The 23782-nt window shown below is 38.6% G+C and overlaps 1 protein-coding gene across 1 annotated transcript in view; it reads right to left on the bottom strand.

The window, feature by feature from the left end:
- Positions 1-23782, bottom strand: part of ANKRD22 (ankyrin repeat domain 22) — a 29250-nt gene that overhangs the window by 1106 nt on the left and 4362 nt on the right. Inside the window, exons 2-5 of the mRNA XM_012765026.3 lie at positions 8536-8727; positions 5242-5349; positions 2760-2837; positions 93-191 (exon numbers count right to left, since the gene is read on the bottom strand). Coding sequence (XP_012620480.1) covers positions 93-191; positions 2760-2837; positions 5242-5349; positions 8536-8727 — 477 coding nt within the window. The remainder of the gene's footprint in view (positions 1-92; positions 192-2759; positions 2838-5241; positions 5350-8535; positions 8728-23782) is intronic.

The raw sequence follows: 23782 nt of genomic DNA, 5'->3' as shown, positions 1-23782 counted from the left end.
CATCAGAAACAAGTCATTTACTTCAACATAAGACCTAGATTAGATGATGCTGCTGCTAGAAGGGCCTCAGACGGTGGTCCACAGATCCTTACCTTATTCTTAATCATGGGGTCTGCGTGGGCTTCCAGGAGCAGAGGGACGAGAGTCTGGTTCTTCATCTTGCAGGCGTAGTGTAACGCGGTGCAACCGTACTGAAACACAAAGGGTCAACGCTGCAGTTCATCAACTGGGCTCCACAGCCTGTGGCATGTGGCTTTAGCGAGTCCTTTTCACACTTTGTAGTGTACAACTGAGCAAAACAGTCTGAAAACTATCTATGGACAGCTGTATTTCTTGTAATTAAAAAGTTTTCGTCCCTGCCTCAATGTATATGTATATTAATGTCCTATAAGCCATCGATATCTGCCTTTTTCAATTTCTGTTCTAAAAGAATGCAACTTAGGCCAGGCTCATGCCTATAATCCTAGCACTTTGGGAGGCTGAGGCAGGAGGATCTCTTGAGGTCAGGAGTTCAAGACCAGGAGTTCAAGACCAGCCTGAGGAAGAGTGAGATCCCATCTCTATAAAAAAATAGAAAAATTAGCCGGGCATGGTGGCACATGTCTGTAGTCCCAGCTATTGAGAGGCTGAGACAGGAGGATCGCTTAAGCCCAGGAGTTTGAGATTGCTGTGAGCTATCATGACACTAATGTACTCAACCCAAGCGACATAGCAAGACTCTGTCTCAAACAAACAAACAAACAAACTACAACTTATAAAAAGTTGATGCTGAATTGTGCCAAGGTTTTTTGGTAGAAAGCTATGTGCTTGGGTAATCATTACCTTGATCATGTTATCATCTTTTCCCTTAAAGAGTCTCCATATGGACCTCTATATAAATATTATCCTCTATGAGTTTGATCAAAATCCCTAAAATGTGAAAAAGGCAAGTACTCATATTGCTACAGTACACCTACAAGATTAATGTAGTTTTACTAATAAGTCTCCCAAATTTTATTTGTCATAATTTATATCAAATGTTAGATTTAATAAAATAGTAGATCTACTCTGTTGGTACTAATTTAAAACACCAACTACAGGTCCAAAAAAATGTATAACTGGGGCATTGGTGTCCAAAATCTGCCTTTAAAAAACCAGCCAAGCAACCATGGTTTGGGGTAAGTAAAAAAAGAACATCCTTAACTGAATTCCTTAATGAAGACAATTACTTGATAGTCTTTATCAAGATTAACACAATTATCTCTGGAGATAATGCTGCAATCACTTATTTTTATTAAGTGATAGCATGAAGAATGGAAGATCTGGCTCTGAATTTTTCCATGTGAAATAGAGTCTACTTACCTAAAAATACAAAACAGTGCATTACTTAGAAAATAGATCTTGATATTTAGGTAGTTTGCAAAGAATATTTGGTGGAAAAGTGGGTGTCTGTGTGTGTGTGTACATGCATGCGTCTGTCCACAGGAATGTCATATCTGTATCTAGACACACAGATAATATAAATAGCTGGAAAAATATCCTAGAGAAATTTTTGTCACAGGCACAAATTTTAAATACATTGAATTTTAATGAAAATACCATGACAAACCTTCAATAAACTCAATTATTTTTTAATAAACTCTTCATGTATCTCAAAGGTATCTAAGGAAATGATGACACTGTAGTTGTCTATCCAAATTTATCCAAAAATTCCATTTGAAATATAATAAAAAGAAAACATATATTTCATAAACTTATTCTCTTGTATTATCTCTCTCTCTCTCTCATACACGCACACACAAATTACCTCCATTTAAACGTGATACAAAAACAACTAAACCTAAATGATATAAATAATTGATAGGAGCAGGGATGGGGACATTGTGGCCAACATTGAACAATGGTGATACACATGCACAGATGTGCACACAAGTAAAATAAATTAGTCATCACAAACACAATGTTAGATTTTGGAATCAAATTTCTACTTGCCTACTTTTCCAATAAAGAACTACAAGTGAAAAACTTTATTTAATCTACATAAGCAAATAAAACACCATACAAATAACCTTCTGTCTCATTATGATCATTTAAGGAAGGAAGATGAGTGCAAGGGTGTAGGGGTAAAGGGTGGAAACAAAACCTCCCACTTATAAACAGGAAGCAGTGAGCTGATGCTGCTCTGGTTGTTATCACTGCTCTTACCAACCTTTGGTTTGTCTTTGACGTTTGCCCTTATCTATCTTTCATTTGCAGATGGGGCCTCTAATCAGCAGGTTGGGAACTTGGCTGTAGCAGCAGCTGTTTGCATTCAGTGAGCACTTACTATGTGCCAAGCATCTGCTAAGTACTTTATATGAACCAGCCCAATAAGTATTATTCATATCCCCATTTTACAGATGAGGAAACTGAGTGTCAAATAAGTGTATGACTTGCTCAAACTCACATAGGCAGAAAGTAGTAAGCCCAGATTTACACATGGGCATGCTGACTCCAGCTTCTGAGGGTGGTACTTTGTGATCAGAGCCTTCATTTTCCTTAACTTCTCACCAATGCCAAAGCCAATTCTTTTAAAAATGTTCTATAATCAATAAAGATTTTATTCCCATGATTTGAGCAGAATATAAATAACCTCAAGTTTGCCCGACTATGAAAAGAAAGAAAAGCAAATGTAAAAGTGTCAAGGAAGAAAAAGCAAACAACTTTATAGATGACAAGTACACCACCTACAAATACCATTTTGAATATTTTTTCTAAAATGGGAAAAAATGTAAACTTACACAGTCTGAAGCATTAACTTCGACGCCAGCATCAAGCAACATTCGTACAAGAGCCTCATTCTGCTTTGTCTTTGATACCTATTGCAGATGGCAATTGCAAGAAAGGTTTATTTACAAACATTTTCTCCAACTATGTCTGAGATTAACCAATAGGCTTAATTTTAATCCCAACACTCCTACGCATCTGTGCTTCTTTCTTAAAATTTCCCTCAGCCCCTCACCCCCTCCAACATTAATAAATTAAAGCCAGGTTCTCAGAGTATTGTCCCGGGACAGCAGCATCAGCACCTAGGAACTTGTTAGAAATGCACATTCTTAGGCCCCACCCTAGACCCACCAAGTCCTACTGAGGATGGGGTCCAGCACCTGTCTTTCTCTTCCTGGCTCAAAACTCTGCAGTAGCTTTTTAACTGAACAAAGTTTATATGAACTTCCCATTTTTCTGAGGGCAAAAGTAAACTCTTCAGCCTGGCTACAAATCCCCAAATGTTGTGGCCCCATGTGGGTCCCCAACCTCTCTCTCACTCCACACCTCCTGGCTCCCTCTGCTGTAACTACACTGGCCTTTGTCAGCCTTTCATTCCCACCTGGCTTCCCCTTGCCAGAGAATCACTGCACAACAAGTTCCTTCTGCTTAGAAGCCTCCTCCCTTTCTTCTTCACCTGTTAGATTTATCTTTTCTATCTCAGCCCAAGCCCCTCTTCCTCCAAGAAACTTTCCCTGACCCACCTGACCACCTGAAATCCTTCTCTCCAGGCTCTTGTAACACCAGTCACCTCTCTGTATCACCTGCTTCGTGCTAATTTTACATGTGTTTGTGTCACCTGATTAATGCCTCTCTCCTCTTCACCCTCTACCCTTCATAAGGACAAGGATTATGCCTGCTTTGTTTGTCGTGCTCCTAACACCTAGTACAGTGTCTGGCACATAGTAGGTCCATAACAAATAGATGTTGAAGGATTGAACAAATGAATGAAATCAACAAGGGTGCCTCAGAAATCCAGTTTTCCTTCCTGGTCCCCTGAGATCTGACCACATGCCAATCGGGGCCCTCCCCCAACATCCTGTGGCTGGAAGAAGCAAAGCTCTGCTTGCTCCGGTGGGCATAGCCCTGAGTTCACGCCGTCCTCACCTGGGAAGCTCCAGCCAGTTTTCTCTCCTGTCTCTTATTTCCTATGCATCACAAATTTACAATTTCAGGCCCCATTGATAAATAGCATACATGTGCAATTAGAACCAGGCTACTCATTACAGATAGTATATTTGACCAGGCCTCTGGCCTTTAAACATTGGACCATCTTAGAAAGCAGAATTATGTGTCAAAAGAGTCTGAATGAGCCTTGCTAATCATAGTTGTGATTTTTTTTTGTCTTCAGAATCACTAAAAAAACTTTATAAACGAATGACATATTTTCCCTTGCCACAAAACTACAAATATTCAAATGTTATGTGCTAAATGCATGATGAATTTTTCAAGAACTCTTCAAGAGTATATAAGCAGGTTATGTGTTTATCAGTGAATTAAAATTTTCTTTCTCTCTCTTTCTCCCATGCATCTGAATATCAAAATCAACATTGCTGTATTTAATTATAGTTTCTCAAAATCTGTAACATTTAAATACCCAAGGAGGTAACATTCCAACCAGTAGACTTGTTCTGGAGCTTACGTTAACAGGGATAACTAACACCCATGGTCCATTAGCTACAAAGAGGAGGAAGTTTAGTCATTTAACTAGAGTAAATTATGGATCTTGTGACTCATGTCTCAGATATGGAACTGGGCACAAGGGAAACCAGATGGAAAAAAGCGAATGAGTCAGTGCAGACCTGTCACCCTGTTTGAAAAAAGCAAATAACAACAAAAAAAACTTTCAGCTTCCATACTAAAATGACTGCACTTCAATACCAACTACATTTTTTTCTTTAATCAAGAAAATTACTGCCTGACAAAGATTCATTCCAGCATGAATAAATCCACCAAGGTGAAAGATGAGCTTCAAATTCTCAATAAATATCTTCTGTGTTTGTCAGTTTCTGGATGCAAACTCTTGGGATCTGTTTTTTAACACACCCCAGGGGAGTCCTTCAAAAGCAAAAACTCAGAAAGATACATGCATGCAAACATAAACTCTTCTTTTAAAAAAAGGAGAAAAAAATAGTAGAAGGGAGATTTTTGTTTAATGTTCATGATTTTTCTGCTTCTATCAGAATATTCTTAGTTAAGATTAAATTATTTTTCTTAAGTACACACTGCATAGATTATATTACCATTGATTAACTCTTCGTGCTACCTTTCTTCTTGCTTTACATCCATCATAATGGTGCATGTATGGTGAAAATGTCATTTATGGAACACAAACCAAGGACTGGCTTTGTTATTATTTCCTTACAACATCTCACTGGTCTAGCAGAACTCCACGAGTCACAGCATTGATCTCCACATTTACCCTCCGCTCTAGCTAGTAGCTAGTGTTGTACTCACCATGAGGAAATACCCAATAAGCAGGACAGGCATTAAGAGGATGATGAGTAGATAGTCTATGAAGGTAAATTTTTTCTTCACAGCATAATGCAAGCAGGTTCTCTCTTTCTAAAAATTAAGAAAAGGACTCTTTACTAATAAAGCATTTTGTTTCCGATTTCATATTTTCAGATTATCAGCTCAAAAAGTTTAGTTCGTGCTTTTTATTTTTGTGGTACCCATGGCATCTCTTTCTGTGGGGGTACATCTGATCCATAAACACATTTCCATTGACCAGAATATTGAACACTGTCCAGTCTAAAGGAAAAGCTGAGGAAGGGCCTCTGGAAGACAACAAAGGCGAAATGCACGAAGCATAAATCATTGGAAGACAAATTCTCACCACTCATTTCAGTTTTTGGAAAAAAAATACATTGAGATATAAACACAGGATTGAATTTAGTATGAAAAGCAATTGTTATTCTTTAGTCATTGATGGTGTACGATTATCCATTTTATGGTTTGTTCATAGGAAAATTTTAACTACGTGGCAATTTGTCCATGTTCCTTCATGCACACAGGCTAGAAGAATACAGGGAACTCAACTGTATTCTTCAAATATGTGAATATTTATCAGGTAATAGATGTAAGATTTTAGAGGTTGTAGGAGATGTGAACTTCAGAGCCTCAGGATCAAAGGTGGATAGAAACATGCACAAGTAAGTATAATGCAAAGCAGGCTGTGGTCATTGAACTAGTAATCAAATCTTAAGAGGAGAGGGAGAGCAAGAGAGAGAAGAGAGGTTAGTTTTCACTCAGGGGAGGTACTGTTTCTAAATAAGAACACTTTTTTTTTTCTAAATATCAAGATATTTATGTTATCTGTAAAAATTTTAGAAATCAAACAAGAATATAATGACAGAGTTTAAAATCACCCATTATCAAATGGCCTAGAGTTAACTATTGACATTTTGCTGTATAGTCTTCCAGTCTTTTAAAATACATACAAATAGAATTTTAAAATGTAGGATCATATTGTATGCAAAATCTTACCTTGCTTTTTTTCAGTTTAGAAATGCACATTTAGAATATGCAAATTTTCCATGCCACTCAATATCTTTAAACATATGATTGTAATGGCTGCATGCCTTTCTATTAAATGCAGCTACTCTAATTTATTTAGACAAACCCTACCTATCGGACATTTCAAATTTTCAACTTTTCATTTTTATAAATAATATGCTTGAACATCTTCATTTATAAAGCTATGTCAACATTTCTAAATTTGTCCTTTGCATACATTTCTTAAAATAGAATTCCTGGCATGAAAGGCATAAAAATACCTTTCATATCGTACTGCCAAAATGTGCTCCAGAAAGATAATAATTTAAACTTTCTTCTTGACCTTTTGATTTTCTTTTTTAATCTTGGTCAATTTGACAGACCGTAAAAAGAAAAAAGTTTCTGTATGTTTTAATATAATTGCTTTTCATGGAATGCATGTTTTCTACAGGCATGGCTCTCTAAATCACCAGCAGAGCTTTTTGTTTGTCTGTTTTTTAGGCCTTTACTTAGTACTTCCGGAAATAATTTATAAACAGATTTAAGACATGGGAAATCGCTGGTTCAAATTATAAATGTACAAATATTAGTATTTGGAAGTTTTTTTAAATTAAATGCTAAAACAACAACATTAGAAACATTAAAAAGTAAAAAATGGGCCAGGCACAGTGGCTCACACCTGTAATCCTAGCACTCTGGGAGGGTGAGGCAGAAAGATCGCTCAAGGTCAGGAAACCAGCCTGAGCAAGAGTGTCTCTACTAAAAATAGAAAGAAGTTAATTGGCCAACTAAAAATATATAGAAAAAATTAGCCGGGCATGGTGGCACATCCCTGTAATCCCAGCTACTTAGGAGGCTGAGGCAGGAGGATCCTGGGCTGAGCCCAGGAGTCTGAAGTTGCTGCGAGCTAGGCTGATGCCACAGCACTCTAGCCCGGGCATCAGCATGAGACTCAGTCTCAAAAAAAAAAAAGGTAGAAAATGCAAACATGCATTTTAAAAAGTGCAGCATCTTCTTCTGGTAAAATCTCTATTAATATAATATATCCACTAATGTCTTTTCATGATTTTTATAATAACAGAGAATCCCAGCAGGCTGGCTGAGGTTTTCCTTGGCAAAGCAGAGATAAGGGTGCCTCCCCAGCCCTGCCCCTGGGCTGTCAAATGTCTCCCTTCCCCAGCTTCCTAGTGAACACAGGGACCCGCAGACATCTGTCTTCTGGAACAACTGCTCACCTCGGCTCTACAGACCTGGTTCCTCAGCTGTTTTCTAAAGAGATCATCCTATACTAAGCTGCGTATCTGTTAGAGTCAGCACAGGCATGACTTGCTTTTAAACCCAACAAAACAAAAAATAGAAAGCACAGACAAGAAAGTCCAGAAGTGACCTATATTCTGATAATACCTCATTATTCCCAATGAGCTGGTCTTTGAAATGACTCAGAGGGGGCAAGTAGAATCCTATAGGCTGTTTTCTCAAGAAATGCACATGAGTGGGGACAGAGCATTCATAATTATTGCCAAAAATGATTTTTAACCTTGATTCAGTGTAACTTAAATGCTGCCTTCACTACGATGCAGATGCTGGATGTTCAGAAGGGATTCTGCAAGGATTTTCACAGCAATAGACACATATTCCTCTCTTACTTGGTCCTAAAGACTCCAAAGCTGCTAATATTGCATCTTTAAATATACTCTTTATGCCTTTCAGTGTAACTTCAAATAGCTTCAGTTCATAAGCTTATTTGTCCTTGGTAAATTTCTTATTAGCATTCTTTCATTCTACAAGCACATTATAGGATCTTCTAGAGGTCAGGACATTAACATAGTAGGTAAAGTCTAACTAGTAAAATAGCATCATGAAGTCAATATTTCTTTTCCAGAACTTCTTTCCCATTATTTCTGTAAAAGTGAAGAGGAAGAGGGTAGAGAGAGGAGGGAAAGGGAAAAGAGGAGGAAAAGAAAGAGAGAAACTCTATGCATCCAAATGAGTGAACCATTCTCTTCTTCTTCAGAAATACAAAGACATAATTAATGACAAAATATGCCTGCTGATTGAACTATGTTTTATTGTGCTTTTTAGCCTAATAAAATATTCTTGGTGTGCATTAGTGTCTCTAAAGTAAGGTTACAATAAATGTTGGGATTAGGAGCTACAAGCAATAAAAAAGTGACAGTCACCCCTTCCAGTGACTGGAGGAGAAAGGAATCACCAAAGACAATTACACTCTCCACTCATGTGTCAGGACCTTACCCGGTTTTTGAGGTTCACATCAGCATTTCTTTTTAAAAGGAAGGAAATGATTCTCATGTGGCCACGCCTACAGGCACAGATTAGGGGCGTGTCTCCGTTAAAGCCATCTTGAACGTTGATGTAGCTGTTGTCCTCTTTCGCCCACCGCCACACTTGCCCAAAGTCATTCTGATAGGCCGCCTGGCAGATGGGCTGAGTAGGGAAAAACAGAAGCAGGTTTTGAAATACAGGCATATTAAACCACAAAAAGCAAAAAAAAAAAAAAAAAATTACAACTCAATAACTTAAAATCTAAATGATTTCAAATTGTAATATATTGCTTTGCAGATTAGATTTTTGGTCTCAGTTATGCCTGGCATTAAGTCTAGAACAAGTGTAAGTCCACAAGGAACCTCTTACATTTTCCTAAATTGCTTGGCACACAGGAATGTTCATTAAATAGACAAATAAGTCAGTAAATGGATGAAACACTACACATTCAACTCAGTAAGGAAACTGCATATTGTGCCCACAGAGAGATGAGCCTATCAGAAAAGCAGGATTTTGCTAAAGATAAAATAAGCTTGTCAAGAGGAGTTTAGGGCAGCCCCAGGTGATGGAACAAGAACAGCCTGGTCCCCTGTCCTCAAGGGACTCAATAGGGTGGGAAAGACAGGTTTTAGACAAATAGTACACAAACAACAAAATATATAATGAACTACAATTGATTAGATGCTGTTTATAAAAAGCATTATAAAGAGCTTTGCTAAGCACCATGGAAGTTCAATAATAAGACCTAACTTAGCCTCATCTCACCCACTTTCCTCCTCTGCTCCAGCCCTTCTGGGCTTCTGCTCCACAAATACCCCATGGTTAGTACCTTCCATCTGGGCCTCTGCTCTGACCGCTCCTTCTACATAAAACACTTTCCCATCCCTTCCTCTGAATAACTGCTTGCTCATCCTTCATGTCATAACCTCATTTTCATTTTATCCAAGAAGTCCTTTCTGACTCCCAATATTTGGTATTTCTCCTTCATAGCAACTGACATAACTGCAACTCTTTCCTTAATTATGTACAATCATGTTTCATGTACAGGCTGGCATGCCTCAAGAGAGATTTGAGGCAGCACCAATAGGAAAAGCACTGAAGTTCAGGCTATAAACTCCATGCAGCTAGGCTACATCCATTTGATTCACCTTTGTACCCCAGCATTCAACACAGCACTTGTCACATGGTAAGCAAACACTAAATATTTTTAGACTGATTTTAATTATTAGATAATGTAAAATAAAGCATTTATAATAATACCTGGCACATGTTATTATTATTTGGTCATTATTTAATTTAATAACCAAGACAAACCTCTACTGCATGCTAGTCTCGGGTGTTGGGGGAAAAAGAGTATAAAATATGTCACTCTTAGCCATGTGAAATTTATCTGGGGAAATAGGACACAGAAACATATACATAGAATAAAAAATGAGAAAACCATTTTAGAGTATGGGCAGGTATGTAAGCAGCTGCAGAAGCGGGGACAGACCAGTGAGAATGTCGAGTGGGTATATTTGCTAATAAACTCAGATTTTAACATAGCTGAATAGCACAACAAGTGAACTATAATTTACTTTTAAACCAAAAGGTCTAGTTATAAAAGAAACATCCTAAAGGAAATAGCATAATAGACACAAACTTCTATATCCCAAAACGAAATGAGCATGATACATGGGTTCCCAAGTTTCAAAAGAAATGAGTATATATACAAATCACCTTTTCTATTACACTGATGTCTTCCCTTTGCTAGGCTTTTCGTCATTTGGGCACAGTAGTGTCTCAGGGAACCACCTGGCTAATGTAGAAAGGACTGGGGCAGCTGAAACACGTGTCTGGTATCAGAGAACCTAGATGTAGCTGTGACTCTGTTACTACCTCCCTGAATGACTGTGGACTATTCACTTCTCTCACTGTCTCAGTGTCTTCAATCATTAAATAAGGGAGCAAGGCAAAAGTTTCCCTGAGTTTTCATATGCTATGACTTCTGGGACTCTAGTCTCTATGAACACATCTTCCACACCACTTCTGGGGTCTAGGGTCATCCCAACACAGGAGAGCTTTAAAACTTGCAGTGGATTGTCTTAGCAGTGATGCCCAGTCACTTGGGTTTCAATAACAAGTAAAACAAAACTAAATGCAACAAGACAACATGAAGTCACCAACTCTTAATCTTCCCAGTTACGTGCATTAGAAACAATACCATTATTTCATAAAAGACATGAAATATAAAGAAATAAAGATAAAACAAGGGTTTTAAACACAATATATATATAAGGATATAATCATGAAGAGGGAAGCAGCTCTTTAAATTGGATAGATTAAGCTGTATGGAAAAACTCATTTTATTGTCCTTTTTTAAAAGATAATTTCACCGCAAACCAGCGAAAGCTTAATTATGGAGTGATTAGCTGTGATCATTACTAATCACGCATTTGGGAATTGATATTCTACCATGAAGACCTTGAGAACAGAAATTTCTTTTTCTTTTCTCAAATTTTTAAATTACTTCACAACATTTTAAAAAGCTGTACTATTTTATGTAGTAATCTGGCTTTCTAGCCTCTGCTTAACCACTTCGGTACGGCGCTCACCGGCTGGAAACCTTGCCCACAGCCGGCACTCACAGTCCGCACGATGGTTCGTGCTGTGCATTGACGACGAATCCGTTTTGCTCTTGTGTGGTGAGGAAAGCTTTAAAGCACTGAAAGCTTGCTTTACTTCATAGGCAGCTTTACTTGTAAATCAGAGTAGGTAACATTATATATATATATATATATATGTTTTCATTACGTTATATTAAATGTTCACAATTTTTTGTTGATAAATGAAAAATTAGAAAAGTCATATCACGGCTGTCGGCTAAAGTCGCTGTGTGTGTTCATCTGTGGCTGTCGACTATAGTCGACGCTGGTACCGAAGTGGTTAAAAATTGAAAGATGTGGTAACACTGGGCCCATATCCTGTAGGACACCACATGACCAGTACGTGGTGGCAGTGACCCCAATTCTGCACAGTCCTCACCACTCCCTACCACATGGCACTTAGTCCATTTCACTCAACTATGTTGCGTGCCTGGCCCCTGCCCTCCAGGATAAAGACCCCACTGCTTGGGCTCCTCCAAATCTTTTCTGAGAGTTAATTAAAAAGAGCAAGAGGAAAAGGTGGAGAATTGTCCTGCAAGAGTCACTTGGTGCTTAATCCGATCTTACCTTTAGTCTGCTCTGGGGTTCCTATATCTAAAACACAGAGTTTCTGATTTTGAAAAGTAGAGTGTCTTCCTGGCTCAGTTGAGATGTACAAGTACAGCCATGCATCTCTTAATGATGAAGATACATTCTGAGAAATGGGTCGTTTGGAGATTTTGTCATTGTGCAAACATGATAGAGTGTACCTACACAAACCTGTATGATGTAGTCTTCTGTACACTAGGCTATGTGCTATAGCCCATTGCTCCTAGGCTACAAACCTGTATAGCATGTTACTACACTGAATAATGTAGGCAATTGTAACACAATGATCACTATTTGTGTATTTATACATATCTAAACATTAGAAAGATAGAGCAAAAATACTGTATAAAAATTTAAAATGGTGCACCTGTATAGGGCAGCTCCATTATAATCTTACGGGACCACCATTGTGTATGCGATCCATCCATGCCGTGCATGAGTAATTTAACGCCAAGAATTGCACTAAACTGCTGAAAACATTCTATGCTGTTATGAACCCTCAGTTTCCACTAGGGGGCAGCTCAGCGTTAGAAAAGCACTGACAGAAGGGCCGTGCAATAGACAAGTGCTTGTTGACAAACTAGGAATGAAAAACGGGAGGGGCTGTTCATTCAGGTTGAGCTATTATGAATCCCTTTTGGGCCCTGAAATTCCTGGAATTTGGAGGCACCCTGAGTGTAGAGGAAAGACACTTGGGAAATCATCATGAGTATTGATTCCCTAATACTCTCAGAGCCCTTCTGTTCCACCTCACTGCTAAAGTACTAGTTCTGATCATCATTCTCACCAGGACTATTGCAAAACTAGCCATAACTGGCCTTACATCTCCCTATCTCACACATCGGGCCTCCAATCCGTTCTTCAGACACAGAAGCTGCATGTCACTTCCCTGGTGAATTGGATTAGGATGCTGTCCTCAAGCTGCCTCACGTGATTGTTCAAACCTTGCACATCCTGTCTTGCCAACTTCATCTCCTACCACTCCCTTATCCACAGCCTCGATCTGTAAATAAGATCAAGTATTTACTTACTGTAAATAAAGTCAAGTGCTTACTTTATTTACTTTATCAAGTAAATAAAGCTTTGTGTGTTGTTAACAACCATCCTCCCAACTAGACTGTAAACTCCATGAGAGCAGGTATTGTGTCTGTACTTGTTCGTCACCGTATCCCCAGCACCCAATATAATACCTGACACATGGTGGACACTCAGTATACACTTGGTGAGTAAATAAGTGAATGCATAAATTATAAGATGAACTAACACTTATTGGGTACCTCAGTTATTCAACTTAATCCTCACAACGACCCTGTAAGGCAAGTAGTAATATTATACTCATTTTGCACAGATGAAACTAAGAAAAGTTGTATTCTTTGCTCAAAGTCATACAGCTCATAACTGGCAGGGCCAAGAGTTAAATCAAGGGAAATGACTGCAGAATGGGTACATTCTGGCTCTAATTACTTCAGCCTTGAAAATCAGCCTTCAAAATATCTTCCAGCTCCAGACTATGTGTTTGAGACTTGTCTGTAACGTTAAGCTACAGTCTACACTCTTAGGATAGTGGTCAGTCCCCTTCTAGCATTGGATTACTGATGCTTGGTTATATACCCGGATTCTTTCTCCAAACTGACTTAGCAATATCTGCCAAGAGATAGGAAATAGTGGTCAGAGAAGCTGCAGGAGAAACCAGGAAAAGATATGACCTTAAGACAAAGGAGGGAAAGTTTCAAAAAGACAGAAAGATCACTGGATTTGATAATGAAGGCTATCTAGAGACCAATTTTCATACAATGATAGGGCGGATGGGAGAATACAGGGCCTGAGTGCATTACCAGTGAAGAATTCGAGGCTGTGATTGGAGAGGAATTGTGCTAAATTTGGCGGTGAAAGCTGCCAGTGAAAGCTGGCAACTACAGAGAGGGTGGGTAGCAAGGTCCAGCCAATGTTCTGCACATTTGCAGGCAAAGTGATGTTGCCAAGTCGTTGCAAACACAGGCTCTGAAAGCAAACTTGCTGTGCTCCAGTCTCAACTCCACCACTTATCAACTGTGTTATTAATATTTGGACAACTTACCTAAACTTTTTGTGCTCACTCTTCTTCTGCATTTAATAATCATGCCTTTTTTATGAGGTCACAGAAAGAATTAAATGTGACTGTGTAGAGGAAGCACTTCACTAAGATCTGACTCATATTAAACCCTCATAATAATGTTAGCTACTCTTATAATTATTAAAGCATAACCATCAAAAAAAAAAAGAGTTTGAGTATCAAATCTCCTGGCTGTGTGGTTTTGAACAAATAAATTACCTTCTGTATCTAAATTTCCTCTTCTGTAAAACAGAAAAACAGTATGTATCTAATCCATAAGGATGTTGTAAGTATCAAGTAAGATATTGCATGCAAGGTGGATGGCAAAATACATGACACATATTAAGTATTGAATAAATGCTATTGATAAAAATAAAAAAACATTGTGTTATCATAGTGCCAGTAGCTACTGGTACATTGTGCTGCCAAAATCCTCTTTTAGTTATGCAAACTTTCCCCTGGAAGATTAAGAGTTGTTTCTACGTTCTAAAAATATATCAGACACACACACAACATAATATACTTACTTTATATATACATATAATATTTGTCTTTAAAAAAAAGCATAACCAATGAAGATGGACAGGGTGCTTATGAAAAAGCAGATAAGAAGTTATGAGCTTTTACAGATAAACTCTGACCAGGAGAAGTCAAGAGCAGCCATGTTGGGTGGCTGATTTGGAGTAGAAATGACCTGACCCCAGGGGACAGAAGGAAAAGGGTACTTGTGCTTCAGGAAGGTGCAAGTGGGTCCTGGAGCATGGTGGACAGAAGCGAGAAGAGGATAGAGGAAGCTCATAAGCAAGGATTCCAAGAAATGGAGCTGTGGTCAAAAAGTGGCAATGGTAGAAGGAGTAGACTAAAGCAGCAACCACCCCTAGAGAGGGTACGATGATCTTTGGCAACAGTCAGATTCCACTGGAGGCGCAGAGGAAGGTAGAGTGGTAGGTGAGGAGGAGATTGAAGAGAAGGACTATTTATCAACAGCGTGCAGGAGTTCACACAGACTAACCCATGAGCAGTGCTCCCTAGACTGTGCTCTGCACAACAAGAAAAACTAGACACAGCATTAACAGAGCTCACTGATAAACAACCTTGTTCTTCAACCCCATCTATCACTCTCCCCTTTGCTCCCAACATTCCAGCTATTTCTGGAGCATTCCATGTTCATTTCTGTCTTTGGGTATTCGTGCTTGCTTGTGAGCTGTAACGGCTGGCTGGCTGCTAGGCCAGAGTGGGTGTCAGCCCAGATGTCACTTCCTTAGGGAGCCTTCCCTGCCCACTCAGTCACTGTCTCCCAGCCCAGGCACTCTCTATCACATCATCTTGTTTTATGTTTTTAGATTGCACTTAACATTGCTGGAATTGAACATAAGGTGCCTCATTTCCTAGACAGTGAGATGTCTGTGATTTTTGCCTGGTTTCCCAAGCCCCCTCTCTTTGGGCCAGCTGTGTATAAATCCCTGCAAACTCTCACATCTCTGATGAAACCAGGCTCCTCACTCCAACATTTGGGGTACCTGCTTGCCACCTTTATGCCTTGCAAATGATGCTATCTATTCTTCAAGGCCCAGCACATGGTTCATCTCTAAGACATCTCCCTCATCTCTCTTACTTGCACTGAGAAGTATACAGAACCCCAAGCAGCTCATTGGCCTTTTTCCAGTGGATGAAGTCTAGTTTCCCTAATTAGATTGCCACCTTCCTGAAGTTAGACTCGCCCAGGGTGGAGCACCTATAACATGGATAAAAGCCGTTTGTTGATTGACAGACTGATCCACCCGACATGGCTGGGAAGTGTAGTTAGGGAAGGAGTTAAGGTTTAGAAGGTGATACATCAGGTGAGAAGCAGGTCAATATTCTACCTCAATGGTTCTCAACCCTAGCTAAGTATTATGGCACTTTTAATAGCATGGCCCAGGCCCCACTATTGATCCATTAAATAAGAATCTGTAGGAATAGAGTGGGGGCATTAGTGCTGTTTGAAAGTTCCCTGGTGATCTGATGCACAGTGAGGGCTGAGAACATCTGGACAGGTAAAAGAAACACGCCCTCATGATGGAAAGAAAGCCATAATGTAACATTGCAACTGTTAAACTCAGATTAGCTAAGGAGCATTCAAAATTCTGGAACCTTGGACTATTAAAATACAACTTTTTGTGTCCTTTAGCCTTCCCACATGTCTGGCTTTAAAAATGGCCAATAACTTGGTGCTGAAGTCCCACCCTGTCCACTTTCCATCCTACTTGTCCAGGCACTAAAATTTAAGAAATGTCTGTGGCTAGCACATGACACACCAGGCATGGTGATGATTACCTAAAATAATCAGCATGTTGATGATTAACTGTATGGATTGCTTAACATAATCATGTTTTGCACTGCTCCAAGTATAATAGATATCACAGCTGGAAAAACACTAGGCATTATTTGAATAATATAGAAATATCCTACCATTATAGATGTCTCTAAAAGCAAAGCTTCCCCCAATTACCCCCACTTTTCAGTGTTGTTTCCCCTGAAGTGTAATGGAGTCTCCATAACCCCCAATCTAAGGAAAAACCATGTAGAACTTTGCCTGAGGCTCAGAGGAACTGATTCATCGCTCATTGGCCATCTCCAGGCTAAAGCTCCACTCATTTAAAATGCTCCATATAAATTTCTGAGGAGGATTTATGGTTTTCGAAGCAAAATGATTCAGTAAAGAGCCTTGTACATTAGTGAAATGTCTTCTCAGAAAAAGAAAGAAGATTTTTTTTCTTCCTCAGATTGAGACTTCTTGGAGAATGATAATAAACACCTATTGGATTTTATTTGATTTATACAATTAATCCCAAGCCTTTCTTTCTGATGACTTATTTTTTCACATACTGTGATTTATAAATTCCTTAGTAAATTCTTCTTGAAGACAAATCTTTTTTAAAGATTGTGTTAGGTCCACTTAACCTTTATGTAACATGAAGGAAGTTTCCAGCAATGGTTGGATCATGAGGGATAGTCATAGTTCCTCATGAACAGGAGCAAAGGGGAAAACTCAAGCAGGGAACCATGTATCTCTCTTTTCTAGTCTTTCTCCTATGTCTTCTTGGGAACACGATGTTACTTTCATTACCAGGAAGCCAAAGAAACCCCATTTCTGTACCTCAGACTCCAGAACATCAGAAGATCTGAGGTCACAGACCAGAAAGCCTTCACCTCCAGTGATCAGGAGAGAAGATGGAGGAAGGGTGGGTTCTAGATTCTAGAAACTGGCAAATAAGAAGCCCTGGTATTCCTCTATTGCTTACCTCAGACCACCAAGGAGGTAGGCGTGGTAGAGGGGAAGAAGTTGTGTACTCATAACTGGGTAACACCAAGTTCTCCAAAAGGAGGAGAAATAAAACTTTCTTTGTGGTGTTCCTCACTTTCATTGGTGCAACTACCCCCACCTGGATAATTTTAAGCTACCAAGGAGAGGACACTGAACTCAGAGTTGAGCAAAATTGGCTTTCAAAAACCAATTCAAGCTGACTGTAGTTTAAATAACATACTTACGAACATTTTTTTTATTCTGTTTTGGGTCATACACATACCGAGGATAATTTTTTTTCTCTCTGGTCCTTCATCCAAATGTATAATGACTTTCGTATTTTATGTTGAAGAGTCACCACCACTTCCTGGGCAGAGGCTGACTTCCCTTAGAGTGCAGCTCCAAAGCCACTGTTTCTTGCGCCCTTCTTCATTTACCTTCCTCAAGGAAGTCTGCTCTATAAAACCTTCTTCTCTTGCCTGTCATCCACCTCACCTTGTTTTCCTATAATCAACTCTCACTCTCAACTCCTTGATTTTTGACTGCTCTGTGGAGGAAAGCTTCATATTCATATATACAGAAATAGGAAGTTCTGAGGTTGCTAGACAGACTCCATCCCACCTTGTTTTAGGCTGCAATAGGATCCTGATGCCTACCGAAGGTCAGTTGATGGTAAAGCCACAAAGCCAGTCATAAATAGTGCTAAAACCCTCTTAGGTTCCTCATCACACCTAATCTTAAACATGTTAGAGAGTAACATTGCCTTTGTATCAATGTTTGTTTGATCCTGAAGATTCATGTGATCTGCTCATGCATCAAGTCAATGACAATGTTTTCTTTTATGTTCATTTGTTTTTAATAGAGACAGGGTCTCACTCTTGCTCAGGCTGGTCTCACACTCCTGACCTCCAGTGATCCTCCCAACTCAGCCTCCCACAGTGCTAGGATTACAGACGTGAGCCACCACACCTGCCAATGACAATGTTTTTCTACCCCTCAAAGTTTTTGCCTTGGTGGTGCCAATTAACCAGAAAAGAATGTGGACATTAGGATGCCAGGATTATTGGTATTATTTCAGTGTCACAAATAAGTTTTGGTTATCACTATGAAGTCTATTTAAAATAAATTTGACTGTAAACACAGGAAAGTTGAGCTGTAATAAATTACAAATTTCCTAGAATTTCCAACAAGATTGACTAGGAGAGTTATTTGTGTCTGGTCTTATGACCCAGATAAACTCTTTGGAGAAAACAAGTATTTTATTTTTCACATTCTTGTAACTTTCATATAACCTACCATACTATTTTCTACAAGTTAGACTCATGTTTATTAAACTGACATTTAGGGCAGGGAAGCTATCATTATACCTTCCTCTTCAGCATCCTGCAAACTGGGAATCATAAAAATCATAATACCTGGAACTCCCAAATAATTCAAGTTTCGTCTAACAAACTAGAAGTTTTAAAAAATTATAATACTATAAAGAAAAGTAAAGCACAATAAAAGGATACATAGAGAATGGCGAGTCTACTCTTTTAGATCTCTTGAAGATGATATTCGAACAGGGGTCTGTGATCTGTCTTAAGTGATGGAGTGAGCCAGGTAACTTGCAGGGGGAAGAAACTCCTAGACAAAGGGAACCCAAATGCCAAAGCCTTTAGACAAGCATTTCGTTTGCTATGTCCCAGGAGTAGCAGGAAGGTAGGTCAGTGTAGCTGCAGGAGCAAGAGGAGTGGCAGGAAATCTGAGAAGTAACCAGGACCAAGGAACATGAGACCTTGTAGGCCACGGTCAGGACTTCAGCTTTTATTCTATGTTTGATAGGAAACTTCAGCAGGGTTTTGACATGTTCTACCTTAAGTTTAGAAATTTAGTTTTAATACTTCCAAGTTAATTAGTATGCAAATCATTTTGTTGTAGTACTTTCTGGATTTCCAAAAAGCAAACACTTCCCACTCTCATCTCTTTTTCAGAGGTTTTTCTAAAAAGACATTTCTAATCTTAATAGTTTTAAGATTAGGGGAACTATGTATTAAGAGCTGTTTATATAAGCAAGCAGTACAGACTTCTAATTAAAATAATTGTTGCTTAGAGTCTATGGAATTTACATAGTTAAAAATAAGAGATCTTCAGTGCTTTCTTACTTCATCTCAAATAATCTAGATTGTCCTTTAAAACATCCAGCGGAATTTCTTCAGTAGATTAAAGAAAACCCTTGTTTGTTTAGCTGAAAATCATTTGTTATTGTAATATACATATGCAAACATATGCAATGAAGTCTTAGTTTATCTTGCAGAATGCATATTCAAATAAAATCACTTATTTTTCCCACTTAGAAAACAAGTTTCTTGGGGAGTTTTTTTCTCTCCCCCTTTCTCCTTGCTATTAGTGGAGCTGGAATTTGAACCTTAGTCTTTCTGACCCCAACGGCTGGTTTCTTAACCACTATACATCCTGCTTTGGACTCTTAGACAAACAGAACTTCTGGGACATAAGCAATTTTGCCCCATCCTTTTCTTTCATAAAACTTAAGAAACTCAATTTTCTCTTTACTTACCACTCTTCATACTGATTAGCTAACTTCCTATATAAAAGTTGGAACTCCTTAAGTTTTCACTTCTAGAATAAAAAGGGATGTGTCCAAAAATTATTTCCCATTTGACAAGAGATGTTTGTTGAGTGTTAACAAGCTCCAGAGATGCTCTGGGAGCCAGATTGCTCTGTAATATTTCCTGAAGTCTCTTTCAAAACCACCTCCCCTTTCTCTACATTTTTCTCTACCTGAACTCATCCTTTCCCATGGCTTTAAATACCAGGTATATACAGATGCCTCCTAAATTATTACCTCTTGCACTAGTCTCTCCTCAAGGTATGTTCCTGTATCCGTCTTCTGTCCCCACCCAATGTCTCGCAAGTATCTCCAATGCACCACATCCAAATAGAACTCTGAGTCTCGTCCATCCCTCTGTCCCTCTCTCAGTGCCCATGTCACCAGCACCAATCAGCATCCACTGGCTAGCCTAAGGCAGAACCCCGCGTATCAACTTTAATTTCTTACTTTCCTTCACCTCCAACCTATAAACCAGGAAATTTATCAGTTAAAAATGTATCTAAAATTCATCCACCAGGATAATACAACCATCATCGTCACCCATTGTCACCCTGAGCTATTATTGCAACAGCTTCTTTCCAGGCTCCCAGCTTCTCCTCTTGTGTCTCTCTCACTTATTCTCCCATGCTATCAAAGTAACCTTTTTCAACACTAATTGGGTCCTGTTATTCTCCTTTCTTAAAATCCTATAATGCTTCCCATCATGTTTAGAATAAAATCTAAATTTTTTTTTTCTTGGCCTACAAGACCTGCACTATCTGGCCCCTGACAACCTCTCTGACCTCAACCCTTGGGACCCTCAGGGCCTCTGAGCACCAGAACTTTCTGTTAAACAATGGATACCCAAGGGTGGGGAAGATGATGTTTAACTGACATTCTAAACTGATGTTGTTTAGAATTACTGGGGCATGGTGATCATAAAAAGCAAATCAACTTTTAGTCAGTTTTATTAGTCTTTAAATTCTGTATAGATAGAATTTACATACCCTCTATTGCCTGCACCTGGAGGAACTGCTTTTACCAGCGCATTCTTCATACAGCACTCAGTCAGTTATTCCAACAGGCCCCGCTTCTTGTGCGTCAGATTCTCACAAACATTCCCTCTGCCTGGTATGCTCTTTTCTCAAGCCTCACATTACTAGATTCTTATTCTGCAAAACTCAGTTCTTATGTCACTACCTAAGAGGAGCCTTTCAGGTTGAAGTTAAATATATATACTCCTACTCACCCCTCTCATATCCTCTCTCATTATCTTGTTGTTTCTTTGATTTTTCTTTGCACCATTTATAATTACTTTTTTATGTGTATATTAGATTTTTGTGGGGTTTGTTTTTTGTTTTTTTACATTATTAGCTCCAAGAGGTTAGGGACCACTTCTCTATTTACCACTACAGGTTGAATATCCTTTATCCAAAATGCTTAAGATCAGCACTGTTTTAGATTTCTGATTTTTTTCAATTTGGGAATATTTGCATAATCAAATATCTTGAGGATGGACCCAATTCTAAACATGAAATTCATTTATGTTTTATAAACCCCTTATAAACATAGTCTGTAGTTAATTTTATGTAATTTTTTAATTTTTAATTTTTATGTTTGGTTGTTTGTTTTAAATGGGGACTTGCTTTGTTACCCAGGCTGGAGTGTAGCGGCATGAACTTTGCTCACTGTAACCTCCAATTCCTGAGCTCTGGGGATCCTCTTGTTTTGGCTTCCTGAGTAGCTAGGACTATAGGCATGTGCCATTACACCTGACTAATTTTTCTTTTTTCTTTTCTTTTTCTTTCTTTCTTTTTTTTTTTTTTTTTTTTGTAGAGATAGAGTCTAGTTACATTGACCAGGCTGGTTTTGAACTCCTGGGCTCAAGCAATCCTTCTGCCTCAGCCTCCAAAAGTGCTAAGATTGCAGGCATGAGCCACCATGCCAAACCTACAACATTTTAAATAATTTTGATTATGAAACAAAGTTTGTATACATTGAATCACCAGAAAAAAAAGGTGCCACTATCTCAGCCACCCAGGGTGGACAATCATGTTGTTTGGCATCACCATTGTTCCTGACCCTGAATTTATATGCTTACTACCAATGAGCACTCATTTTCTTAAACATATTCACTTATAAGTACCTAACAGTAAAAAATATGACATGCCATTGATACAGTTAAAATAATGTATTCAGGCTAACTAAGCAGCCAATAGCATCAGCAGAGTACCTGTATCAGCGTTAAACAACAGCAACAACAAACAACGTCAGGCTTCAGTCTTCACCTACAGCGCTGTGTTTTAATTAAAAGTTTGCTACATACTATATTTTATATTTTTAGGTGAGAGGAAACATCAGATTCAGTTAAGGGACCAGGAAGTGAGTGGATCCTGTAGGGATGAAGAGGCACTCTGATAGATGGTTTTTAAAAATGTTTCTTCTAGAGTCGTCTGCTTCATTAACAATGGTTTTTGTCTTAGAAGTTTCTCTTTGATTTTATAAACTGACATGATTTCTTGTTCTGTTATGAATGCATGCTGTTCTGGTCCTTCAATAAGCCCGTTACACATTTTCATCATGCTGTCTACAGGCATTTTTTCTTTAGTGTTAACAGTGTCACCTTCGTTATCATTATTGTCACAATCACCTTGATTCAGAACCATTTTGGCTATCTCACCGAGCACTGGAGCCTCATTATCAATGTTAGAAACTTCTATATCCATTTCTTCCAGCTTACTGATGAACTCAGAATGTATCTTTTTTGTATATGAAAGGAAGTCAGACATCATTTTGTTTTCTCACTCAACATATGGAATTCTTCAAAGTAACCGCCTTGTTCATCACCCTCACTGAACATAGTCACAGGCCGGAAGTTGTGCCAGGCATGCACAACTGTGTCATTAGTTGCTATGTTACAAACATTGGCAATAGCATATGCAGCATCCTTCATGCTGAACGCCCATGCCTAGGTTCACAGCTGCTAGCATGCTGTTCAAGAAAGTGTTTATATTTACTCTTTATTGATCTAAGGACAACCTGGCCCCATGGCTGAATGAATGAAGTCACATTTAGGGAAAAGTACATCGCATAAACATTATTTTTGATAACAATTTCAGCTAGAGGATAACATTTATTAAAGAATAACAAAATCTTGCAGTTGTCATCCAGTCCAGCTTCTCTGCAATAAGCACCATCCTCTGGTACAATGTGTTTATGAAAACAATCAAAAAAGATGTCCCTAATGATCCATGCCTTTTCGTTGGCATAAAAATGGACTGGTAAGAAATTCACACTTAGAAAACAGCAAGGATGCAAGCTTTTGCCTGTCATAACAAGTTGACACTTATGTGTGCCTGCTGCATTAGCACATCCAAGCACATTTATTCTGTCCTTGGCATCCTTAATTCCTAAGGGAACTGTCTCATCTGCTGTAGTCAGTGTCTTTCTGGAGGCAATAACACCAAAACAGTGCTATTTCATCAGCATTATATACCCATTCTGGCATCAGATCTTTATCGGCAATCATCTTGACAAACTTGTCAATGAATTTCTCTGCTACCTCATGAATAGCAGATGAATTATCACCACAAATCTTTAAAATTTCAATGCCATGTCTTTTTTAAAATATATGCAATCAGCCTGTTGAATATTCATAGAGCTCTTTAATTTTCAGTTCATTCTGATAGATCTGTGCTTGTTTCATGATCAACATACCATTAAGTGGCATATGTTCTCTGTGACCTGGACAGATCCCCTCTTTCAGTACACAATTGAGATCTTCATTTTTATGCAGTAGTTTTCTATTTTTCATTAACTTCTGTTCATCACTTTCAGTATTGAATGTTAGCAATTTATAGTGTTTTTTCAGGTCATATACAGTGGCCATTCCAAAGCCACAGCCTTCTGTAAGATGCTTCACACCTACACCACTGCCCAGTTTCTCCAACAGCTAGACTTTCTGTGCTATAGATAAATGCAAATGCTGCCTTTCTTTCTTATCACTGTTACTCATA

Source organism: Microcebus murinus, chromosome 14 (genome assembly GCF_040939455.1).
Source record: "Microcebus murinus isolate Inina chromosome 14, M.murinus_Inina_mat1.0, whole genome shotgun sequence".
Lineage (NCBI taxonomy): Eukaryota > Metazoa > Chordata > Mammalia > Primates > Cheirogaleidae > Microcebus > Microcebus murinus.
Note: the sequence above shows the minus strand (reverse complement) of the source record. Positions and strands in the feature narration are given on the sequence as shown.